This window comes from Carassius carassius, chromosome 31 (genome assembly GCF_963082965.1).
Source record: "Carassius carassius chromosome 31, fCarCar2.1, whole genome shotgun sequence".
NCBI lineage: Eukaryota > Metazoa > Chordata > Actinopteri > Cypriniformes > Cyprinidae > Carassius > Carassius carassius.
In genome coordinates this window covers 5,638,959-5,664,123 of record NC_081785.1, presented here as the reverse complement: position 1 = coordinate 5,664,123, position 25,165 = coordinate 5,638,959, and the positions used below count along the sequence as shown (strand labels likewise).

Here is a 25,165-nt window from a genome sequence, read left to right as displayed (position 1 = left end):
CTGCCCATCCCTGGTGACAATATCGGCATGAGCCACATTCCAAGAGCAGTTACTCACTCTTCAAAACTATGATGTTGATTTCAGGCAATATTTTGTGGTTCATTTGAAAGCTTTCTGGGCATATAATTTAAATAATGTGCTGCATTTGTGTTCAAATCCAACCTCACAATTTTCACATTTATTTTTGTGCCATCTATATTTGGATTAATTCATAAATGTTATGTTTATTTAATTGCTTTGTTTCATTTATGTATAAACATTTTTAGAATAAAGTGTCATTCAGTTCCATTTCTTTCAAACTTTAGGTTTTTCAACTATCATCTAATTATAATTGAGTATCTTTTGTGCTAAGATCATTTTGCAGGTTCTTCGAGGTAAAAAAAAAAGGATGCTTTCTGGCTCTAAAACATTAGTGGCAATTTTTATGGAATTATTTAATGCAATGGCCATTCAAAAGTTTGGGATTGGTAATATTTTGTAATGTATTTTTTTATTATTAGTCTTTTAAGCTCACAAATTAAGGCTGCATTTATAAAAATAATAAAATTATTATTAATTATTATATTTGCATTATATTTAAATAGCTATATTAAATATCTTTGCATATTACATTTTTTTGTAATATTTTATATAATTCATTAAATATTTTATTTTACATATTAATTTGATATTGTAAATATTTAATTTTTTTAAACTGTAAAAGTCTTTATTGTCATTTACGATCAAATTAATGCATCCTTGCTGAAAAAAAATATTCAATTATTTAAAAAAATTAAAATAAAATACTGATCCCAACATTTTGGAATGGTAGTATTTTTGTATCATTTTAATCAATCAAACAATTTGCATGCAGCCAGCAAGGTCTGTATTCACCCTCAGCTCCATATTGCTGCTATATTTTTATTTCAGTACTGCAGTTTTGTAATTCTCTGCATGTCCAGTGGAGGGCCATTGCATTCCAGCCAAAACATGTTGATCCAACCACACTGAAGTCCACATCTCACATCACTCCTCCCTAAGTTAAATATAGGATCCGTGATTATATATTTCAGATCTGTTCTATAAAATCCCCAGGGAAGCCATATGCAGTTCGATTTGAGATAAAAAGTGCTAATTAGAAGCATGATTAACTTTAAATTGTGTAATAGACCCTAATGCAAATTATTAAATTAATTGAAATCATCAAAACACTTTATTTTGAAAAGCATGATCACTGTGGTGATGCGATATTACATAATATGATGCAATATCACTGATGGTACATACATTCAATTAATGACAGGATCTGAAACATCAAAACCCAAAGACATTTGAGTCTGTGAACATGCAACTGTCTTCTTTTCTTTCTCTTACAGTAAGATCACACCCCCTATCATCTAAAAAGGCAAGAGTGCAACTGGTAAACACTACACTGTCTAAGAATAAACCAGGCTTGCAGTGGCTAAGATTACTTTGAAGCACCCCAGCATTTCTCCCCTGTCTCACGCCCATGTGAGGAACCAATAACATGGGCTAAATTACCAGCACCTATTTGCTGTGTCCCCTGCAAAAGCCTGAACTCCCATGTTTACAGCCCTGGCCTAACATCCCATTCTCCCCCAGCCATGATCCCAAATCCGGCACTTTAAAAACCCTCATCCTGCTTTTCTCACAAGATTGTGAGGACTCATCTGTGGATTGAATGGAGACAGCAAAGAACATCTTTTCTTGAGTGGGATTTAACATCAACTGGGTGAAACACTCCAAATAAGATTACACAAGCAAAATAAAAGGACACTCGGCTAGTACCACTATGGCTCGGGCTACTAAAGGTACTGCAAGTTTTTTACTCATGATCTCCTGCGTTTGACATTTGAAATAATAAAGGATAAAAAAAATAAATAAATAGATATTATGATATTTTATAATAATGTCTGGAAAATAAAAGTTCACAATAGTTGTGGTACCATGAATGAAATAACAGCTCAGTTGATCATGTTTTTGTCACAAACCGATTTTGATCTGCTGAAACAAATAATATGCTGTGTTAACATTTATGTAGATCATGTTTTCTATATTAAGAAGTCCATAATTAAAATATTCATAACCTCTAAAGTGTATAGATTTATTTTTATATTTCAGTGCAAATGCTGTTTGAACCTTAATTCTCTTCATCAAAAATCGTGAAAAAAGTATATTTTACTATTTCCATAAAAATATTACAGCACTGTTTTCAATATAGATAATAAAAAGAAATGTTATCGGAGCACAAATCAACATATTATTGATATATGATGACGATATATAATTTCTGAAGGATCATGTGACATTGAGGACTGGAATAATGGATGATGAAAATTCAGTTTGCCAACACAGGAATATATTTTATAAAGTTATAAAACAGTTATTTAAAATTAGAATAATATTTTACAATATTACTGTTTTACTGTAATTTTGATCAAATAAATGCATAATTGGTGAGCAAAAGAAACTTCTTCCAAAAACATTATAAAATACAGTCCCCAAAATTGTGAATTTGGTGAATCTAGCAAACATGATACTTTTTTGGAATGACAAGTAAAATATTCATGATGTTCATGATGTCAATAAACTCAAGCAGCAGGGAGAAAATAGCACAAGATGTAGTTTATTCTTGCAAGCGTGAAGTCAGTCATGCATCTTGCTCTTAGAGAACAGCTGCAACAAATATTAGGTTGTTATAGTGCTGTATTTACTGTATATAGAAATAAAACTGTAAAAATGTAGAAAAATATGGAAAGTATTTAGAATATATTCACACAATAACAAAAGAGCAATATATTTCAGCGTAACATTTTCCATTTTCTGTGACATTTCAGAGCAAGGTTTGCTATAGACCATCTATGTATAAATTCATCCATATGTCTCCAGGTCCCGTAGTGAAGTCCATCCCTCCCACTGGTGGAGATGCCCCGGCTAGGACAGCACACTCAGACTCACTTACTGCCCAGAGCCATGGAATTTTACGAATAATGAATCGTCCGGCACAATGGGTGGTCATCATCACACTTCTGATTTCTTGGTCAATAGCAGGTGTTGTCATGTTTGATTTTGTCAGTGACAATCAGATTGCAAGTAAGTTTTAAATAGGCCTAATTATTTTTCACAGTACCTATTTTATTTAATTTTGTGCTGTTGTTGCGTTTGTTGGGTTCACTCTGAACGGTTTTCATGTAGGCATCCAGGATTTTGGCTCTGATCCAGTGCTAGCAGTGAGCAAGGCCATTGAAGGCATTGAAAAAAGGATAAACCATATGAACGACATGCTTTATGATGCTATCGGTATGCTTTCAAAACACAAAAATAGCTTATTTTGGTAGCTGAAAGTAATTAGCAAAAAATTATGTGAAAATTAATTCATTGCTTTCAGTGCAATTACAATGACCGAAACTTTCAGTTCTCAAAAAAGGTTGCAAAAGCATCACACAAACAGTCCAAACGAATAACTTGTCATTCTTAAGCCATACAGTAGCTTTGTGTAAAAAAAAAAAAAAAAAAAAAAAAAACCATTAATAAATAAAACACGTAATTATTCACACTTAGGGCCCTATCATACACCCGGCGCAATGCAACGCAAGGTGCAGCGCAAGTGTGTTTGCTAGTTTCAGTCCGGCGCCATTGGCATTTTCCACATCGTTTAATTAGCAAATGCATTTGCGCGCCCATGGGCGTACTGGTCTAAAACAAGAGGTGTGTTCAGGTGCATTGCTTTTTTAAGGAGCTGAAAATAGACTGCGCCATAGACCAACTCAAACCTGGTCTAAAGTCTAAAGCGCAATATTTTTTTGTTATTTAAAGAGCGCGTTGGTAGAAAATGTACCTCTGGGCGGGTCCACAGTGTGCATTGACTTTGCTTATTACACACAGAGATGTGGATCACACAAACATGCCAAATATTAAAAACAAAAGGATTACAGTGTAAAAGAATATTATTGTGTAGGCTACATAAATATAAAAATGTAATAATGTATAGTCATTGCGTAGATTAGAATTAGGTTACCTATTTGCAATTCAGCCTATTACTACTTATAATGATAAATTGGCTAATTAATTGAACAATCGTGCCAATACCGACTTATCGCATTTGAAAGCCTGCATCCAAACCATCATCCCACGCCTTCTTCACCTCTGTAAGCTTTGGTGGATTCCTGATTGTCCCGTAGATGATCTGCTCGCGTGCTTTAACTTCGTGCATCGGTTTCTTCGCTTTAGAAGCCTTCAGCTTTTCCGCCAACAAATTCCAGGGCACGAGCGCATCTTGCTCTTAAAGGGAATGGGAGATGACACTCTGATTGGTGTATTGAACGTTACGCCCGTTTGTTAAAATAGCAAAAGTGGACTTGGCATTCCCCGAGTGCACCTGCGCCGTGCGCTTTCCACTTTGTGTTTAGGGCCCATAATCTTCCTATCTAGTTGTCTGTGACCAGATCGTTGACCCACATAGCAAATGTCTTCTGGCCCAGATCTGGGGCACATAATGACTTGTCCCTCAGCTCAAGTACCACCCGGACTTTTTGCAATTTTCTACGCATCTGCAACATCATACTATTGATATTACCTAAGAAGTTTGGGGGGGGGGGGGGTGGGGGGCTTGGGTTTATGTCCCCACCTATGTCAAAAGCAAACCTACACTCTTGGACTCCTCCCACCAACAATCGGCCCGGATATTGTTTGCCGGATCCCTGCCATACCGTCATTGCCACACATGGCCCAGCTCTGGCTGAAAGGGTACATGCCATTGCAGACAGGAGGCAGCAGTGCCAGCTTGAGGCCACATGTGGGCCAAGTCCGTTTGCTATGTGGGGAGTCATTAAGATGATGGATTCGATTCGCTCAATAGATTCAACCAGAATGATTTATTAATGAATTGTCCGTCACTTATTCCTCACATGAACATGCCGAGAGGTGGAAGTCAGTAGCTAAATAAAGAGTTTGATTTTGATGTTTTCCTCACACAAAATCAATCTTGTGGGTTGGAATATTGCGCAGGACTAATATGGACCACTTTTATATACTTTTATGATGCTTTTGTGTGTTTTTTTTAATGCAAAGTTCATTGCATGCAAAACATGAGCTGAGTAACGTCAATGACAGAATGTTAATTTTTGACTAACGTTAAGCCAATCCTTTGAGAAGTATTATATTTTGTTGCTGAATACCATGACTTATGCAATTGTTTCTGATTTTTTATTTGGAAACAGAGTATGTCACTGAAATAATATTTAATCCGAAGGACGCTATTAGTTTAGCAGCCGACTCATCTGTGTCTTATCTGTCAGGAATATTTAGTGCTGATGGTATGTATATATAATCATTTGGAGCATTTAAACATAATTCATATGCAGTTTAAAACACGATTTAGTTTTGACTTGCTTTATATTATGTTGTTTTTCCATACAGGAGATTCAGGAGTCACTGAAACAGTGAAATATGCTGGCACTGTATTGGATGAAGCTACAGAATGGATCAGATCTCCAGTGAGCTACTTTTTCCACTTGTTTGAAGGTACCTGATTTACTGATCATGCTGAAATATTTGGCTGTTGTTTTGGAAGTTGACATGCAATCATAGACACATTTATGGGCAATAATTCAAGAACTTGGTAAAAAGAATTTATTAGACATATTTGCTCAAATTTCTGTTCAATGCTTTCTATTTTACAGACATATTGGCTGTAGCGATTACTCCAGTGGACATGGTCACTGAAGTTGCTGTGCAAATATTAAGTGGGATCAAGACCATTATACAATACATTTCAGCCATGTTTGGGGGCATTGAAGGTACTGAAAATTAATATTTTTGTGAATGATTCCCCAAATAAGCAATTGGTCAGAATCTTTTTATGTATTTATTTTTAAACGGGATACAGGCATTACTGAAACAGTTAAACTTGGTGGCACTGTATTGGATGAAGTTACTGAATGGATTAGATTCCCAGTGGGCTACTTATTCCACTTATTTGAAGGTACGGTACCTGCATTTCTGAAATATTTGGCCGTTGTTGTTCTGAGAGCTGACATGTAATCAGAGACTCATAATGTGCTCTGCTGATGAACACATTTCAGTCTACATTTGAAATTGCCACTGATTCCTTTGCATACAGAAATAATTAGTCATATTTGAGCATATCAATGAAAAATAATTTCAGCTGCTCATGCCAGACTCACTGATTTCTGTTTTATGCTTTCCATGCTGCATAGATATCTTGGATGTAGCAATCATTTATCCAGGGGACATTGCCACTGAAGCAGTTCTGCAAATTTTGAGTAGGATTAAGACCATTTCTTCAGCCATATTTGGGTACCTTAAAGGTATAGATTTCTCACATTATTTTAGACATTCAGTGATATCGTTAGGATAACGCTGAATGTCTATGATATCACATGTAACAGTTGGATGTCCAATACAGAGCACATTTAAGGCTTTTCAGAGATCCCAAATGATTGGTAGTTTCATCATGACCACTCCATCTCCTTGGTATTTAAAAATGGCTGACATTAATTTAGTTATCAAATTGAACAACGTTAAAGAAACGATTATATTTATTATATTTTATAATGATCATTTAAATCTGACCATTTTCAAATTGTTCAAATTGTCATAAATCAACATCTCAGAAAGATGTTGTGGGGTTTCAAATCAAAATATGACTTTCTGTTACGAAACAGGATATCGATTTGATGTCCACTGTAGAGGACACCAGGACTTAAAGCATGTTATAAAGAATAAACAACTGGTGAATTGGGAAAGAAATTATATAATGTCGTGGCAAAATTTAAATCAACTCTCATCAGCACAAGAGACAGACTCATTCTCAGGTATAATTAAAAAGAAAGCTTTTATTCTTTGCAAAGAAGGTCAGACAGTCATACAGCAACAGTGAGTTCCTGCAGAGTGAAACCAACCCAGGAAGAGGGCAGTCCTCCACCTTATATCCCTTTGCTGCGTCAAGGTTACAAAGTCTTAGCAGCTGTAAATTTCCACACATAACAAGGAATACTCTCTATGGGCTGTTTCTCACACATTTAGGACTTAGGTGACCCCCTCAGGTCATCCTCAGGCATTGTCCCCCCACTATATGGCCCAATGACCCTCTCAGGTCATTCTCAGACATCTGTTTTCCCCCCAGGTGTCATCCATCTGAACCCACACAGCAATTCTAAGAAAACACATGCATATATAGGCATACAGAAGCAGTGTTAAATGAATTTTTCCACCACAATAACAATAATCCTATGAAATATTAAATATTATTATGAAACTGTAAAAAGTATTACTCCCATTATTACACTTCTTTTTTTCATTACATGTTGCCCCAAAAACACATGAATATGCTAATTAGAAAAAGTTTATAGATACATTTTATATATATATATATATATATATATATATATATATATATATATATATATACATATATATATACATATATATATATGGGAAAACCCTTTCTCAGTGATTCTGTTTATTTATTTTATTTTTTTCTGACATGTTGAATGTTATAAGTTGCACTGCAAAAAAGGTCAAAATAAATGCACTTCATCAATATTTCAGCTTGGTTTCCCAAAATGAGCACTGATCCTGCAGGACTGGCTGAAATTGTTGTAGAGGAGGCCACAGACATAAAGACCACTGTCTCTAATTACCTAACCAGTCTGTTTGCAGTGGATGAAGGTATTGTTCATTTTTCAGCTTGAAACATTGTGTTTAATTTGTATTCAATATTTGATTTGTAAAAAATTGTTTGGATGCATTATATTGTTTCATTTTTCTCAGGTGGTATTCCTGACATTAGCTTTGATCCCATGAAAGTTGTCACAGACACTGTTGAGGAGTTTGCTGACAGGAGGGATATGTTCTTGGCCTATCTCTTCAACATGGAAGACAAAGGTTTTCATCATATAAAGTATATCACAAATGTATGCTTGTATATTAAAATACAATTATCCTTTTAATTATCCCTGCCATTCTCTGTTTCAGATGACACACCGCAAGTTATAAGACGAAAAGGTTTGTGTCATTCACTCTCTACTTAATAACTCATAATATAAATATGTTCATTTAACAATATTCCTAAATCTTTTCCAGGAGAATTTCTGCCATCTATGGAAAAAGGTTAGTAATGCACATTCTTTAATTTACTTAAAAAGCTTTACATTAACACAAAACTAACACTAGAGATGAGGAGGAGAAGGAAGATGTGGCAATGGCTGATGCTGAAAAGGGCACAAAGAACCTGGAGAATAAGGTGAATGAAGATGAGGTTGAGGTGGAGACTAAAGATCGAACTATCTTGGGAACAACTGCTGGTGAAGATGAACATGATGAGGAAGAGGAGCTGGTCCTTTCTCCTGTCCAGCATGACCTCACAAACAGAGATGATGAAAATAACAATAATAACGACAGGAAGAGAGATGCCATAAAAACAGGCCTGAGCAGGAGAAAAACATCAAAGAGCCGTTCCATTGGCACAGACGACCAAGAAGCACACAGGATCTTCATGAAGAGTCTGACAGAGGTATAGAAAAATGTTATATGCTTCAGAAATAGGGAAAAGTGATAGTTCAGTCAACAAAAGGCAATCAGTATGTAAATGTGACCTTAATAACAAAGAATTCACTTACCATGGGAAAATTATTAATTAAATTAAAACTTTATTATTTTGTTTATTTAAATTAATAATTTAATAAAAGTTGATCTTAACATAGCTAAACTGGCTTTAATATTGCCCTCATAATTGCACCTGATAGAATAAGTAATTTATTAATTGTTGTTATAAATATATAACATAATATTTAATTTGATTTGCAATGTATTATTAGCAGCAACTATAAAAAAAGATCAGGACCAATAATTTGATTGGCCAATTGATTTCGTGTTTGAATTCTATTGTTCACAACATTGTAGCTAAACTATTTTTGTGGGCCAACCATAAATGAACTAATTTGGTGGCCATAACGCATCTGAAATGTCAGTTATTTTGTTTATATAACTTTACATTGTTGTGAGCTATCAATCTATATAGTTATATATCTATACATCACAATGATATTTCATCAGTTCTGAAGAACACTGTGTTATCACTCGTCTCTTACAATTTGGACTGGAAAGAAGAACAAATTGATGGATGAAGATCGCTTCAATCACTGTTGCTTCTTCCCTTCTGCTTCTGGAAAGATGCTTAAAAGAGGAGCAAAAACAGCTGGAGGATTCCCTAAAGGACCCTGCTGCTGTGCAAGTTTTATATACAGCTATAGAGATATAGTTGATGTTAGTAATCAATTAGACATTACTCAATTTAAGACTTTTAGCATCTTTTGTCCAGTGTTTTTTCTTTAAATAGACAAAATTAAGATGCAATGCAAAGCTGTTGATGTTGCTTGACTGAATAATTCCATTAAGAGAATGAATGATTTAATTGATCCATTATATATTACTAATTTCATTTTGCCATCTAATGCAATGACATGGCTGACCACCACTTTGCTGCTTTACAAGTAGTATTCATGATAAATTAATAACAAGCTAATAGTGCGTTAATTCATGCACTAATTCATAATGTTCATTAAACAAATGGATGTTAAAACATGTAACTCTCATTTAATATTTATTCATGATTTCAGTTCTTGAACAAGTGAAAGAAGCCAAAGAGAAAAAAGCTAGAGAGGAGATATACAAAATCATTCAAGGTGAATGATTTATTTTCTTTAGTGCTTGCACACCTTAAAATGAAGTGCTTGTGCAGAATGAAAACGGCAATTTAAGAGAAAAAGGATAGAACTGTGACACTTTATCTTTTCAGATATGAGGGAAAAGAAGGCTGAAGGTAAAGAGGAAGAGATAACACTACAACAAATAAATATAACAGTAGAAAAAGTCAAGAAGGAAAAGAAGATAGAAAAGGCTAAAATAAAAGAAAAATCCAAAGAGGACAAGACTCGAGAACCAGCAGGTAAACCATACTGACCTTATCTACGTAATGTATCTAATTTCTCAATTTCTTTAGATTGTACTCAAACAAAGTCTAGATTCTGCTCTGTTTTTCAAGAAGAACATTGAAGGTTATGCTCAGCCCACTGCTACGGTCAAGACCTGCTTCAGTCACTTATAGATTACATGTAAAACCCCTCACCTCTGTTTTATTACATAATATACTTGTACTATGAATATTAAATGTTTTCTAGAAAAGGACACCAAGAAAACAACTGAGAAAAAGGTCAAGGTGACTAAAGTATACGAGGAACCCCCTATAAAAAAGAAGAAATCTGGTACATTCATTACATGATGTATTAAAACCAGTAGAATAGATAAATAAAGCTTTGCTTCCTCATTACACAGGGTTAATGTACAATTTTAAATTGAAACACTATATATTTTATTGGAAATTTGCTTATTTTTCAGAACTTAAAATGCCCAAAAAAGAGACCAAACCAGCAAAATCTAAGAAAGGTATTGTGTTTTGTACACATGATGAAGCAAATTCATAATTTAAGTACATTATGTACACTAGGTTTGGCATTAGATAAACTTTTTATAACAAAAGTGACTGTAAAGACTTTTATATTGTCTTAATTTTTCTTCACTCATTTGCAGAGCCTCGAGTTACAAAAGAAAAGGCTAAACCAGCTCGTTCAAAGAAAGGTATCGCAATGCATATTTAAAGTTTCAATCATTGTAATACATTGAATTTTAAAATATAAACCTATGAAGAAAGGTATGTTTTTCATTAAGTATTTTCTTGAAATCAGTTTTATTGTATGATTTAATGAATGCCATGCAGTGCTGCAACCGGAGTTTGCAAAAACAAAACTGTTAAAGCAAAAAGAGTAATTATATTTATTAAGATTTTAACCCCTGTGCTTTGAAAAAATGTTTACAAAATATGCATTGAAAGTATATAAATGTGGGTTTTTGTTTGCTTTGTTTTTGATGTAAAAAATTGCTTGATGTATATTTGATTATATATAAAAAAACTATTTTCACTTATAAGCTGCAGTTGCTGTTGAAAAACCAAAACTTGCTCCTGGAAAGAAAGGTATGACATTCCACAGACAATAAATGCCATTTTAAACTAAATGCAGTGTTTTTTCTATGTGTCATAAACTGCTGATGTTGATGAAATAGGTTTTGAATATTACTTCACTTTCTAATGCATGCATTTATGGTCATTTCAGATACTAAAGCTACTAAGGATAAAGTGAAACCAACCCCAGTTAAGAAAGGTACAGTTTGATTTTTATTGGACATTTTTTGTGATGAGACTAAACCACTAACTTTCTGAATATTTTACATTACTTAAGCATGTACATTAACACTAAGTAAATATTTTACCAAGCAGTTTGATTTTTAGAGCCTGAAATTATTATTAAAGAAAAGTAGAAACCGGAGTAGAAACCGAAGGTAATAATTTTCAAATGTGAAAATGGCACAAAATACAACTGTGTTATGTAATTTAGAAATAAATGTTGATGTAAAGAAAGGTATTTATACTACTTAACAAGTGTTTATTTCTGTCCAGTAACAAGTTAAATTTGTATCTGTTGATATCAAGTCAAAGAAGTGATCTTTAATTTTTTTTTTTTATATGAGTACATATTGAACATGAAACATAACACTAAATATGCTGTTAATTTTCAATTCTTTCACAGAACCTGCAGTTCCAAAAGAGAAAGCAAAAGCCAAACCTTCCAAAAAAGGTTAATTGTGTGCATAGTTTATCATGTTTTCGAAGCGGTTCAGTGTTTTGTGCGTTGTTTGTGTCTAGAAATGTATTCTGTATAATATGAAATATTTCAGAGGCAGAAGTTGCCAAAGACAAGCATAAACCTGTCGCTGTGAGGAAAGGTATGGATAAGTCTGTGATAATGGTATATTCCCTTTATAACAATTAGATATTCAAGCAAACATAATCATATGAAATGATATCTGAATGTTTTGCAGAAACTGCCGTTGCAGTTAAAAAAGCAAAACCAAAAGCTGCACCAAAGAAAGGTACAAATATTTACCAGTTTTTAAGGCCAATGCAAAAATTCAAATAAAAATGTCCAAGCATAGCTTCAGAGCCTGAAGCTGCTGTAAAGACATGTCTTTGCTGAACTGTTTTAAAACTGAAATATAATTCTGTTTGTATAACCCAAAGTTACCAAAGAGACATCTAAACCAGAATCTGCAAAGAAAGGTATCACATTAGGATGCAGTGTATGCGATGTTTGTTTGAAAGGTTTGCAAAATTTACTATCAGGCAAGACTAATATGTGTCATGTTCCAAGCTTTTTTATGTTTCATAAATTCCATGTTTTACAGAACCTGAGATAACCAAAGGAAAACTGAGGGCACCAAAGAAAGGTATATAACATTATTTGTGAGAGCAATAATACAAGCTAATGTTTTCCCCAATCAGGTTTTAATATACATTTTGCTTGCTTTGTTTTCATCATCACAATGTAAGAGGCTGAAGTCATCCAGCAGAAATCACATATTCTACAAACATATTAAAAAATTATGTTAAAGAAAAGAATATACAGTATCAAAATATTTATTCATCATTGACATTTCAGAGGCTAAGGTCATCAAGGTGGAAACTAAACCAGCTCCTGCAAAGAAAGGTATTGTTGTTAAGCAAAATTAAGAGTCAAATGAACATTTCTGTTAAACAAATTAATGAACATATTTGCTAAAAAGCCATTTTGTTTCTGGTTTTTATCATTACAGAGGCTGAAGTCATCAAAGGTGTTAAACCAGCTTCTAAGAAGAAAGGTTGGAGTTACCATTATTGTAGCTTGATGTGGACTTTCATTCTGTGTTAAATACCAGTTTAAAAATTAGCCAAGGACATTTAAACATTGTTAATGAAAACCTTTTGTAATCTCTAAATATTTTCACATCATTGCATTTTTAGAGCCTGAAGTAATCAAGAAGAAAGTTAAACTGGCTCCTGTAAAGAAAAGTATGAATATTAATGAAATCATGCTAAATATGCTGTTGTTGTTCCACTTTATAATGATCATTTATTACATTTTATAGAGCATGAAGTTGCTAAAAAAAAGGCACTTGTACTAAAACCCAAAAAAGGTTAGTTCTTGAACCTTTGAAAACATTTACTGAATTTACATTTACTGTCGGTTATCTTTATCCTACCATTTCAGAAGCTCTTAAAGTTAAGATTATAGAAAGTGAATTATCCATTTATTTTATAGAGCCTGAAGTTATCAAAGAGAAACCAGCACCTCCAAAGAAAGGTAATAAGATACAGTATATGCTATATCAATATTTACAACAATGAATACATGATTAGACTGAATCTCATACATTTAAAAGTTTTCCTTTACAACTTGTCATTATTTACCTTGTAACCTCTTACAGTTGAGGTTACAAAGGATTTTTATTTAATTTGTGACACAGTGTCACTGACCAGTTTACACATTTGCAAATGTAAGAACTCAGTTGTGACTGTTCTTTACTGCTTTGTTTTCCAGCACCTGAAATAACCAAAGAAAAACCAAAGCCAGCACCAAAGAAAGGTGTCTGAGTTCATCTGTAAGAATAATGTCAAAACCTCTAGTCTGGCCTAGACAATACTAATGCTTTCCATTTTATTTTTTCATCAAGTCATCAAACAGAAAGTAAAACCAGCTCCTAAGAAGAAAGGTTTGATTTATTGTGTTAATTCAGTTAACATGGACTTTAATAAAAATTATTTGTATTAAAAAGTCCCCACTAAATCTTTCTACACTTTTCCTTTTTTAGAGGTTAGAGTCATCAAGAAAAAAGTTAAACCAGCTCCTGTAAAGAAAGGTATGTGTGTTTGTAAAATCAGCTTGTGTTGCTGATAAAAATTATCACATAAAAAAAATACTGCATTATAGAGCCTGAAGTTTCTAAACAAATGGCACCTGAACCAAAACCAAGTTATAAGAGGTTTTTTTTTCAACACAGGCCAATAATTTGTGCTTTTATTGTAAACTATTTGACCAGTTTTGAGGAGTGCATTAATTTAGTCTTAATTACTCTATTATAGGCTATGCTTTTTGTCTTTACTGAATATGTTTTTTTTTTCCTGAAAAAATATTTGTTTAACTTTCTATCTTTGCCAGTTTTAAGATAATGCTAATGCTTTAAATATTTTACAATATCACCATTTTAGAAGCTGAAGTCATCAAGGAGAAACATAAACCTGCTCCTGAGAAGAAAGGTTTGATTTACTTTATAGTATAACAAAAAAATAACCAAAGAAAATTTAAGATCATGCTAAAAATGTAAATATTATCAACAATTTAGAGGGTGATGTCATCAAGGAAAAACCTAAACCAGCTCCTGAAAAGAAAAGAATTAGTTAATTAATGCAGCCTGATGTTTGCTGTCAAGTTAAAGATCAGGCTCAAATTTACTCAAATCAAAAGTTTTTCTTATTCGAACTAATTAAGCTTAATTCAGAACGAATCATCAAAAAGAAAGTTAAACTGGCTCCTGTAAAGAAAGGTATGGATGACAGTGAAATCACCCTGCATATGCTGTTGGTTTTTTTTTTTTTTTTGCTATATCATGATTGTTCATTACATGAATTAAACGGTTTTACAGAGCCTGAAAGAAAGAAGTTGTGAAAGAAAATGCCACTCAACTGGCACCAAAAATAAGTTTTCCCATTGGAAACATGAGTGAAAATACTTTAACTCAGCATTTCAAAGGCTAAATATATTAAGAATGTATTGTAGTCCTTTGTTAGGCGTTTGAAACTGAAAAATCAGCCTGATTTGCATCAGCCCCATATTTTGCAGCTCCTGAGATAATCAAAGAAAAGCCAAAGCCAGCACCAAAGAAAGGTATACTGTCATTTATTCTTGAAAGACAATGTCAAAAATGTTTTTCATATTTTCATAGTTTTAAAAGAATGGTTATGATTGAAATATATTTTATATTATCATGATTTTATAGACTGAAGTCATTAAAGAAAAAGCTAAACCAACTTCTGAAAAGAAATGTTTGATTTACTCTATCAAATTAACATCATTTTTTAGCCAAATTAAGAAAATGTCTGCTTTCTCTAAACATTCTTAAATTGTCATAATTGCAGAGGCCAAAGTCATTAAGGAGAAAGTTAAACCAACCTCTGTAAAGAAAGGTATTGATGTGAATAAAATCATCCTGTAATGATGTTGCTTTCTACTGTATGATCATTCATCACTTGAAATTGCTTTTTTATAGAGCATGAACTTCATAAAGAAAAGGAACCTGGACAAATGCCAGAACCTAAAAAGAAAGGTATTAATATATGTAGCGTAATCAATTTTATCTTTTAACATTTGCACATTTGAATAAGTATCTGAATACTGTAAGCATTTCAGGATTTTCTCAGAAACAAATCCAGTTATGTTTTGCACCTTTTCATTTGAAGGTCCAAAGGAAAAGGCAAAACCAGTCCTTGAAGAAAAGGGTACTCACATGGTTGACATTTTAATTCAAAATTCATGTAACACAAAATTTGCTATTTGTCATTTGCTTTTGTAAAGTTCTGCTGCCATGTTTTACAGAACCCAAAATGAGTAAAGAAAAGCCAAAGCCAGCACCAAAGAAAGGTACTTTTTTGTGACGTTAATGCCATTCAACATCTGATAGAATGATGTTTAAGGTATATTAATAAACTATTTAATAATGTTAAATCAACAGTTTTCCTTATCTGTGTGTTTTAAATTTTTAAATGTTATACACTTCTTTCATCGTCACTAATTCAGAAGATGTAGTCATCAAAGAAGAAGCTAACCCAGTCTCTGTGAAGGAAGTTATAAGTTTATTTGCTTCTATTTTTAAATAAATAAATAAATATGTGCATTTAGCGACTTACATTGCATTCAGGCTAACAATTTTCTCTTAACATGCTCCTTGGGATTCAAACCCTCAACATTGCACTTGGTAATGCAATGCTCTACCACTTGAGCTACAGGAACACAGGAATTTTTAGTGTGATATCCTGTGTAGTAAATTAGGTTTCAGCATCTTAAAATAATCAGGTTATTTTAGTTGAGTCATCAATTTTAGCCAAGCCATAAGTTTTTTTTAGTTTTGTTGTTTTAGAGGCTGAAATTGTCAAAGAGAAAGCTAAACTAGCCCCTGTAAAGAAAGATTTGGTTTACTGTGTTAACAATCACATTCCCAAGCAGAATATTTTATCATGCTGTATTATGTTTTTTATTTGCTCTAGAGGCTGAAATCATCAAGGAAGAAAGAAAGAAAGCTAAACCAGCTTCTGAGAAAAAAGGCAAAAGTTACCAATATTTTACCATCAATTTGAAGGAAAATCATATTTAAATTTAAAGAATAATATTTGCTTAAAAAACAAGATTCACTTCATTTTAGTGGCTAAGCAAGCTCCTGTGAAGAAAGGTGTGAATGTCAATGACATCATCCTTTGTGTAGTGTTGCTTTCTGTTATATGATTATTGTATAATGTTATTATCATATGAAATATTATTTTCATTATTCGTTAAAGAAAAGTTATTAGAACCAGCTCCAAAAAAAGTCTTTTATAAAATGTATTTATAACAGTTTTTTTTATGGTGCTGATGAATAATTAAAGCTTGTGTTTTTGTGATTGAATCTCACGTAACATCTGTGCATTTGATAAGAGTCTGAATGGCCTTTTACACTTCTGAATACACAGATGATGTTGGTCTTATTGGTTTGGACTTGGAGCTCCTGAACTCTATCAACCAAAAACTGTCTGTTCTGGATTCACTGAGGAAGGACATTGGTGAAATGAAGAGTGATCTGGAGTCCACTCAAAATCAAATTACACTTTTACGAATGGACAACAGAACAATCAAAGGTATTTTGACCGTATAAGAAATATGGTGGATTTTGACATTATCAGGCTGAAAATTAGCAGAAATTATTTGTACAAATGTTTGGTTTACGTTAAACCACATGCTGCTTGTGTCTTAGATACAAAGACTGTTGGTGTAAAAGCAAAACCAGCAGTCTCCAAGGAAAAGGTCAAAACAGCAAAAAAAGGTATTAAAACTTCTCAATTACACAAGTTGGTTATGAATTATAGACATAACGAGCTACAAAAAAAAAAAACAGGAACCAGACTGTAAAATTTTAATTTCTAAGCTAAAACGAGAGAACAGAAGAGCCCGGCGTGGCTCGCATGTCAAGATCGTAAAATCGGACAAATGTGGAGGGCGTGGACCACCCCGCAGCGTTGCAGATGTCCAAGAGGGACACACCTGCTGAGAGGGCCTTGGAGGCCGCCATACTCCGAGTAGAGTGAGCCTTGGCCCCCAAAGGAGGGGGAAGACCAGAGGACTCATAGGAGACGTTGATAGCCTCGACTATCCAACGACTAAGGGTCTGCTTGGTGGCAGGAGAACCCTTGTTAGAAGGACCGTAGCAAACAAGCAATTGGTCTGATTTTCTCCACAGGGCAGCTCTGTGGACGTATGCGTCCAGTGCTCGCACTGGACACATACAGTTTAGCTTCTCTTGGTCTGGCTCCCGAAAGGGAGGAGGACAGAAGGCCTGCAGTACGATAGGTTGTGGTGTAACAGAGGGAACCTTCGGAACGTAACCCGCTCGAGGGTATAAGAATGCTTTGGCCATACCAGGGGCAAAGTCTAAGTAGGTAGGGGCCATCGAAAGGGCCTGAAGATCTCCAACTCTCTTTAGTGAGGTGATTGCCAGTAACAGGGCAGTTTTAAGTGTCAGATGTCTATCTGAGATATCTTGTATTGGCTCGAATGGAGCTTGCAAAGAGCCTCTAGAACCACAACCAAATCCCAGGGGGGAACACGGGATCGTACTGGAGGTCTCAGCCTCAGCGCACCGCGGAGGAAACATGTAACTAGGGGGTGTCTACCCACTGACTGACCATTGAAAGGGACGTCGAAAGCAGCTATGGCCGCCACGTAAACCTTTAAGGTGGAGTGGGATAACCCCGCAGAGAGCCTGGCTTGTAAAAACTCCAGAACTGTACCAACTGGGCAGTCTGCTGGGTCAAGCTGGCGGTCTCTGCACCATGAAGTGAAGAGCTTCCACTTCAGGGCGTACAGTTTCCTCGTAGAGGGAGCTCTGGATTGGAGTAGGGTCTCAACAACCTCGGTTGAGAGACCAGCTGCTAACAGCTGTGCCCCCTCAGGGGCCACACCCACAGCTTCCACAACTCCGGGCGAGGGTGAATTATCGTGCCCTGCGCCTGTGAGAGTAGGTCTGTCCTGATCGGTATCTCCCACGGAGAGCCGTCGAGGAGCGAGACTAGATCTGAGAACCATACTCGGCCCGGCCAGAACGGGGCTACTAGTAATAGACGGGCCCCGTCCCGGCGTACTCTCGCCAGAACTCCCGGGAGCAGAGCGATAGGGGGAAAAGCGTACAGACGAAGCCTCGGCCAGGTCTGTACCATAGCGTCCAGTCCCAGAGGAGCTGGATGAACTAGAGAGAACCAGAGGGGACATTGCGATGTCTCCTGAGTCGCAAAGAGGTCCACCTGGGCTGTACCAAATACTCTCCATATGTGCTTCACCACCTCGGGGTGAAGCATCCATTCCCCGGGCCTTGGCCCCTGTCTCGACAGTATGTCTGCTCCCACATTCAATCTCCCAGGAATATACGCTGCTCTGATCGAGAGGAGCTTGCCCTGGGACCACAGAAGGATCTGGTGTGCCAGCTTGTACAAGGGGCGCGAACGCAGACCCCCCTGGTGATTGATATAAGAGACCACTGATGTGTTGTCGGTGCGCACCAACACATGGTGACCTCTCAGGTCTGGGAGGAAATATTTCAATGCTCGATAGACCGCTAGTATCTCTAGGCAATTGATGTGCCATGTTAGATGGCGACCACTCCACAGACCGCGGGCAGGGTGGCCGCTCATGACCGCACCCCAACCGGTGAGGGACGCATCTGTCGCTAGCGTTACACGGCGACAAGGAACTCCCAGCACCGGGCCCTGATTCAAGAACCAAGGTTTCCTCCACATGTCTAAGGCACGAAGGCACCGCCGCGTGACCTTGATAACTCGACGTGGATTTCCCCTCGGGGAAAAGCCCTTGGACTTGAGCCACCACTGTAGGGGTCTCATGTACAGCAGGCCAAAAGGTATCACGTTGGACACAGCTGCCATCAGCCCTAACAATCTCTGGAATTGTTTGACAGTGAGTGACTGGCCTTCTTTGACTCTCTCGACTGATGTGAGGATCGACTCGATCCGAGCAGGAGACAAGCGTGCCTGCATCGTGGTCGAATTCCACACTACGCCTAGATAGGTGGTTCTCTGAACTGGAGAAAGCACACTCTTCTTGGCGTTTAGTCTCAAACCCAGCTCCCCCATGTGTGCGAGAACGACATCTCGATGTCGAGCCGCCATCTGCTCTGATTGAGCTAGGATCAACCAATCGTCGATATAATTTAAAATGCGGATGCCCTGCATACGGAGGGATACCAGAGCCGCATCTACACATTTCGTGAACGTGCGGGGTGAGAGTGCGAGGCCAAAGGGAAGTACTCCGTATTGGTAGGCTTTGCCCCCAAAAGCGAACCTCAGAAACTTCCTGTGTTGTGGAAGGATGCATATGGAAGTATGCGTCTTGAGATCTATTGTGACAAACCAGTCCTCGGATCTGATTTGAGCTACAATCTGTTTGACAGTGAGCATTTTGAACTTCAGTGACATTACTGAGAGGTTTAGATGACATAAGTCTAAGATCGAACGCAACTCCCCATCCTTCTTTGGAACTATGAAATACCGGCTATAAAACCCGGACTCCCTGACTAGAGGAGGGACCACCTCGATGGCCTCCTTCCTAAAAAGGGTATTCACTTTTTTGTTCCATAACCAGAGCCTGCAGGAGGCCGACTATTGTCTTTCCACTGTGCGCAGGACCCATTGAGATACATTGGCAGTAGTTTCCACGCTGCTAGCTAATGTACTAAGGGAATCAGTCTCTCGAGACTGATCTCTGGAGTAAGAGGCCCCCGAAGGGGAGGCGAGCATCCCAGCTCCGCTACGCTCACGGGCGGAAATAACTGAGTAGTGCTCGCTGGAGGCCGCTGCACCCTGAAACTCCGGCAGGGTTGGCAGACCCACCTCCCGAGGGCACTGAGGTGAGACGGGCACCGTGTAATGAGGTGGACACCGCTCTACCCCAGTAGGGGCTGCCCTCTGTAGTCGTGACTGTTTGTACGCGGAGGGGGCTGCTCCCGCCCAGCAGTCCCTCCAGTACATCTAACTTCATGAGTCAAATAACTGTCATTATATTCCTCAGAATTTAATGAAATCAAGCAATCAGACAAGTAAATACGGTCTGGATTGTGATACAATACACATTGAAGTGATATATTGAACTTCTCGAAGTTAGATAACAGTCATTAGATTCCTCAGAATCTAATGCAATCCAAATTCCTCAGAATTTAGTGAAATCAAACAATCAGACAAGTAAACACGGTCTAGATTGTGATAAAGTACACATTGAAGTGCTAGAACCAACTCCTGCTTATTAAATGGAGTTAAAATAACCAGACACGCGGTCGGGTATGGAAAAATTCACATCAAAACTGAAAATGATGTAATACACGCGTTGCCTCGACAGCGCGCGAATAGCTTAGTCACACAAACAATATTAATCCCCTCGGAGATTAAATAGCTGCTCACTAACGCTGCCCGTATAATGACACTGTTTGTTTTATACTGTGCTTATGCAACTTTGTTTGTGCAACTACAAGCTCGCCTACGCCCTCCGTGTCAATCTCCTCGGTGAAAGAAAGGCAGAGCGTCAAGCCCGACGCTCGGGGGGAAGAGCCGAAGCTCGGGCTTCCAAACCCCGGAATCAGGCAGATCTGGTGGGAACGTAGGAGATAAGGACGTGCCCGTCTCCATACCTTCCAGCAGATCGATCTGCGAACCCAACGAATGCCGGCGCGGCTTCGCCTCGGCGAAAGCGGAACCGGCATCGCGAGGAACGCTTGCGAAGGCTCACTTCTCGAAGAGAGCCCTGCGGGATCGAAGCGTCCGCATTGGCATTCGTTCACAATGCGGGCAGTCGGCCCCCTCGAGAGCCGACTCAGCGTGCTTCGATCCCAGGCAAGCCATGCACAAACTGTGTGTATCCCCACTCGTAATGTAGCGAGGGCAGGGAGGAACACACAATCTATAACGTGGCTTGGAATCGCCCTTCATATGTTAGGTCTTTTGCTTTTGCTTTGGCATATTAAGCTGTTTTAGCGATCTTTTAATGGCTAAGGGACAGACAACAATAAATAGGACCAACAGGACAGACTTTGACATGCACACACAGAGCGCTTGCTGACAGATTCGAAGCTGAAGCCAGCTGCACGGCACGTGCTTTTATAGCTTCCTGGTCGCTACGTCACCCCGCCCGTGACGTCACGCCTTTCCGATGGACTGATTGCACACGATATTCAGAGTCGGTCTCGTCAGGGACGTTCCCCAAAAGCGTTTCGACGCAGCTCGAGTTCCTGAAAAGGAACCTATTATTTTCAGGAAGTTTTCTTCTCTTTTTTTTTTTCTGGAATTTGCCAGAGACCATTTATTAAGTGCAATGTTAGAATATTCTACACGATGCACTTTCAGTCAGATTGCCTCTTCTGCTTGTGTATAATTTATTTTTATGTCTTACCCATATTGTCTTTTATTAGCTCTCTACTTTGCATATATACAGTACAAGATGAATGTAAATTATATCCAGCTCTCGTTGTCTTCTTTATAACACAGAACGTGATGCACTGAAAAACATCACTAAACCAGCACCTGCAAAGAAAGGTGTGTAGAAAAGCTATGTAACAGCAGCTATATTATACAAATATCCATTTGTTAATTGACAGAATTTCTTTAAGTAATTTTATGAATTCTGTTATTTTTATAGGCAATTACAGTAAGACCATGAAAACCTAAATCAGATTTTTTTTTTAGATTAGTTTTATTTTTGTTACTTTGTAAATCACTTTGAACTATTATTTAGAATAAAGGTTATCAAAACAAATTATTTATATCCGTTATGTCCAAGAAATTATTCACTTTTCTGTTCTAGATAAAGAGGCTCCAAAAGCTAAGATCAGACCAGAGCCCAAAAAGAAAGGTAAGATATATCTACTGTCAACAATTGAAAGCACTTTCTTCTAGTTTTCTAAGGGAGTGCTAAGTAAAAAGATAAATTGTTCTTATTGTTGTATCAGTGACTAAAAACATCTCTCCTGATGCTAGAAATCACACATGAGAAGGTCAAACAAGTAAAGGAACCTTTACAGAAAGGTACTATGGCTGATTTACTAACACAGACTTTTAATATCATTCTTCATTTCAGCAAAAGTTCTATATTTGTACTGTACATTCCAAGAATATTCATTATTTTGTATATTCATCAACAGGCTTGACGTTATGGTTGATCATATCATGTCTGACTAGTATATAATAGTTGACTCATAATAGTATAGAAATCTTTTCATCTACAAATAGTACGTACTTGCTAAAAATGCATGTGTAGACATGATCTGTAATCTGATATGCCTTAGGAATAAATATTAAAATATTAATCACACTATATGTGTAAGAAAATCAGAGCAATCCAGCACATAACTAACAGGAATCTATTTGCCAGCCCTTCACAGTAAAAACAAAAGCATGAGCGTGCTTCAGAATGTTTTTAAGATACTTTTAATACAGCTACAGCTATTTGTTTTGGTTTTAGAACCTGAGCAAGTCAAACAAAAAGGTAAGCTTTACTTATTTGATTTTATTCTTATAAATGTAACAGTTATAAATTTGTATAAAAACTGTTTAGGTATTAGGTGCATCCCATGTTTTCTGATTGTGGGGAACATATACTAAATGCATAACATGTAAACTGATGTTTTGTGAATGTTCTGTAATCAGTAGTCGAGCCAGCTGAGAAGGATGCTGTAGTGGACAAGGAAGTAAAAGGTAAGATATTTATGTGTGTGTGTGTGTGTGTGTGTGTGTATACAGTACAGACCAAAAGTTTGGACACACCTTCTCATTCAAAGAGTTTTCTTTATTTCCATGACTATGAAAATTGTAGAGTCACACTGAAGGCATCAAGGGCTATTTGACCAAGAAGGAGAGTGATGGAGTGCTGTGCCAGATGACCTGGCCTCCACAGTCACCGGACCTGAACCCAATCGAGATGGTTTAGGGGTGAGCTGGACCGCAGACAGAAGGCAAAAGGGCCAACAAGTGCTAAGCATCTCTCGGGGAACTCCTTCAAGACTGTTGGAAGACCATTTCAGGTGACTACCTCTTGAAGCTCATCAAGAGAATGCCAAGAGTGTGCAAAGCAGTAATCAAAGCAAAAGGTGGCTACTTTGAAGAACCTAGAATATGACATATTTTCAGTTGTTTCACACTTTTTTGTTATGTATTTAATTCCATATATAATTCCACATGTGTTAATTCATAGTTTTGATGCCTTCATAGTCATGAAAATAAAGAAAACTCTTTGAATGAGAAAGTGTGTCCAAACTTTTGGTCTGTACTGTATATATATATATATATATATATATATATATATATATATATATATATATGAACACTGAAAAAAAACATATATTTATTAATATGTATTTCAGTTTTAGTTATTTTCGGGTTTTATCTTGAAATGAAAATTATAGATATTGTCAACTAACGGAAATGAATGCAGTTTTTTTAATTTGATTCCACTTGGTTTCTTTTATTTCAACTAAAATGTTTTTAATGGTTTTAGTTGTGATTTCAGTTTACCATAGTGTACTGTAAAATAATTAGATTAAGATCTGATTAAAGAAATATGTATTTCCCTTTTTTTTAGGAGAAGAACCTCATGTCTCCAAAGATATTCCAGAGATGGATGAGGGTGAGTTTTTGTCACTACTGTATGTCCAATGTGGGATTTAGATCATGATGAATCTTTATCTGACCTCTAATGTCTCTAATGATCTCTAATGTCTTTTCCCCTACAGAGGACGTTCCCTACTTCCAGTGTTTCTTTGTGGATGAGGATGAGACTCAGTATCCTTTCTTCCCCTTTTCACCACCACTGGGGTGAGTCCAGCCAAAGCTCATATTTTGATATTAAGCATCATGGCAAAGCCATGAGGAATCTGCTGCTCTGATACTCTGATCACAGTAGGTCCTACAGCATTACACCTGCAATTACCAAGAAATGTGAAAGAGATTGAAGTTACTTTGGAAAACCTTCTCAGATTCTTTGTCATTTTTAACAACAGAGTTTGCATATATTGCACTGTTTATAATACCATCTTAAAGCTATCCATCTTTTTTTAACACCATGGATTTGCCTTTTGTTTCAGAATGATTACTATCTATTTATGATTAATATATATGTCCAAGAAGGAATGTGAGTGTAGTTTGTCTAGACAACACTGACAGGAAGTAATGAAAGAACTAACTTCCTTTCTGAACATCCAGTGGGGCTCAGGATTGTAAGATTATATAGTCTTTTATATATATATACGTGACCTCATTTTGATGGGGTGCTAATTCTAAGCATTCCACTGTGTTTTCTGTCAGAATGTGGTTTGAAAGTTGTTCACTGTTTGTACAACCGGAAGGAAGGATAAAATGGAACAAGAATTATGTAAACTATTTCATATATCCTTTCTTAGTGATACCGTTTTCCCAAAAAACTGTTTACAGAAGTAACAACTGCACTGAGAAATAAGGGCTTTGGACAGTAAGCTCAGTTCCTCTGAATGTATACTTCATTTTATTTATTTCTTAATTTTATTTTTTTGTTTTGTTTTATTCCTCTGTCTTTTTTAGCTTTCCATACACTTTATCTAATATAACTTGCCAAACGTTTTATAAATCTATACTACACAGAGGAAACAAATATGTTTTGTTCAGTGCTCTCTATAAATGAACACACTGGATTTTGCATAACAAAATTAAGATAAACTGTTGTGCTTAATCCAGGAAAAAGCAGTAAACATCAAGGCAACATCAACGCTGTTCTAGTATATCACATTGCAAACACTACTTTTCTCTGCATAACATTAATAGTTTATTTAATGTCTGTAAAAATGTGGGTGTGTTTTTGCAATATTACATGGATATATCTTCCTAATAGAGAAGAGCCAATTAAATGGCATTCTGAATTGTGTAACAAAAAATGTCTATTGAATA

At 36.4% G+C, this 25,165-nt stretch overlaps 2 protein-coding genes and 1 long non-coding RNA gene across 3 annotated transcripts; all 3 read left to right on the top strand.

Moving 5' to 3' along the window:
* The first annotated feature begins 1,470 nt into the window (after positions 1-1,470).
* On the top strand, positions 1,471-24,103 carry LOC132111898 (triadin-like). The gene is made up of 31 exons (XM_059519526.1): positions 1,471-1,811; positions 2,890-3,093; positions 3,196-3,300; positions 5,220-5,315; positions 5,419-5,523; positions 5,682-5,798; positions 5,888-5,983; positions 6,219-6,329; positions 7,573-7,692; positions 7,795-7,908; positions 7,999-8,028; positions 8,107-8,133; positions 9,642-9,707; positions 9,821-9,970; positions 10,203-10,286; positions 10,420-10,467; positions 10,612-10,659; positions 11,009-11,053; positions 15,089-15,136; positions 15,220-15,276; positions 15,410-15,448; positions 15,546-15,590; positions 16,673-16,837; positions 16,954-17,092; positions 21,714-21,787; positions 22,056-22,103; positions 22,229-22,276; positions 22,713-22,736; positions 22,898-22,945; positions 23,832-23,873; positions 23,980-24,103. Exons 1-31 carry the CDS (start codon positions 1,793-1,795, stop codon positions 24,063-24,065), a joined length of 2,448 nt encoding a protein of 815 aa, XP_059375509.1. The 5' UTR covers positions 1,471-1,792; the 3' UTR covers positions 24,066-24,103.
* Positions 6,828-7,175, top strand: LOC132111408 (uncharacterized). Its single transcript, XR_009424797.1, has 2 exons — positions 6,828-7,067; positions 7,118-7,175. It is a non-coding gene; the product is annotated as an uncharacterized LOC132111408 (long non-coding RNA).
* LOC132111407 (histone H1-gamma, late-like) lies at positions 11,887-13,665 on the top strand. Its single transcript, XM_059518676.1, has 10 exons — positions 11,887-12,009; positions 12,158-12,196; positions 12,322-12,363; positions 12,576-12,623; positions 12,730-12,774; positions 12,917-12,964; positions 13,042-13,088; positions 13,213-13,256; positions 13,494-13,538; positions 13,627-13,665. The coding sequence occupies exons 1-8, from the start codon at positions 11,937-11,939 to the stop codon at positions 13,219-13,221; spliced, it is 351 nt and encodes a 116-aa protein (XP_059374659.1). The 5' UTR covers positions 11,887-11,936; the 3' UTR covers positions 13,222-13,256; positions 13,494-13,538; positions 13,627-13,665.
* Positions 24,104-25,165: the final 1,062 nt, after the last annotated feature.

Excerpts from the sequence above, each read along its gene's own strand:
- LOC132111898 (XM_059519526.1), top strand. Across the intron at positions 22,104-22,228 it reads ACCAGAGCCCAAAAAGAAAG|AAATCACACATGAGAAGGTC; the intron begins GTAAGATATATC and ends TCCTGATGCTAG. Across the intron at positions 22,277-22,712 it reads AAAGGAACCTTTACAGAAAG|AACCTGAGCAAGTCAAACAA; the intron begins GTACTATGGCTG and ends TTTTGGTTTTAG.
- LOC132111407 (XM_059518676.1), top strand. The coding sequence starts at position 11,937 with ATGATATCTGAATGTTTTGCAGAAACTGCCGTTGCAGTTAAAAAAGCA. Across the intron at positions 12,197-12,321 it reads ACCAGAATCTGCAAAGAAAG|AACCTGAGATAACCAAAGGA; the intron begins GTATCACATTAG and ends CATGTTTTACAG. Across the intron at positions 12,364-12,575 it reads ACTGAGGGCACCAAAGAAAG|AGGCTAAGGTCATCAAGGTG; the intron begins GTATATAACATT and ends TTGACATTTCAG.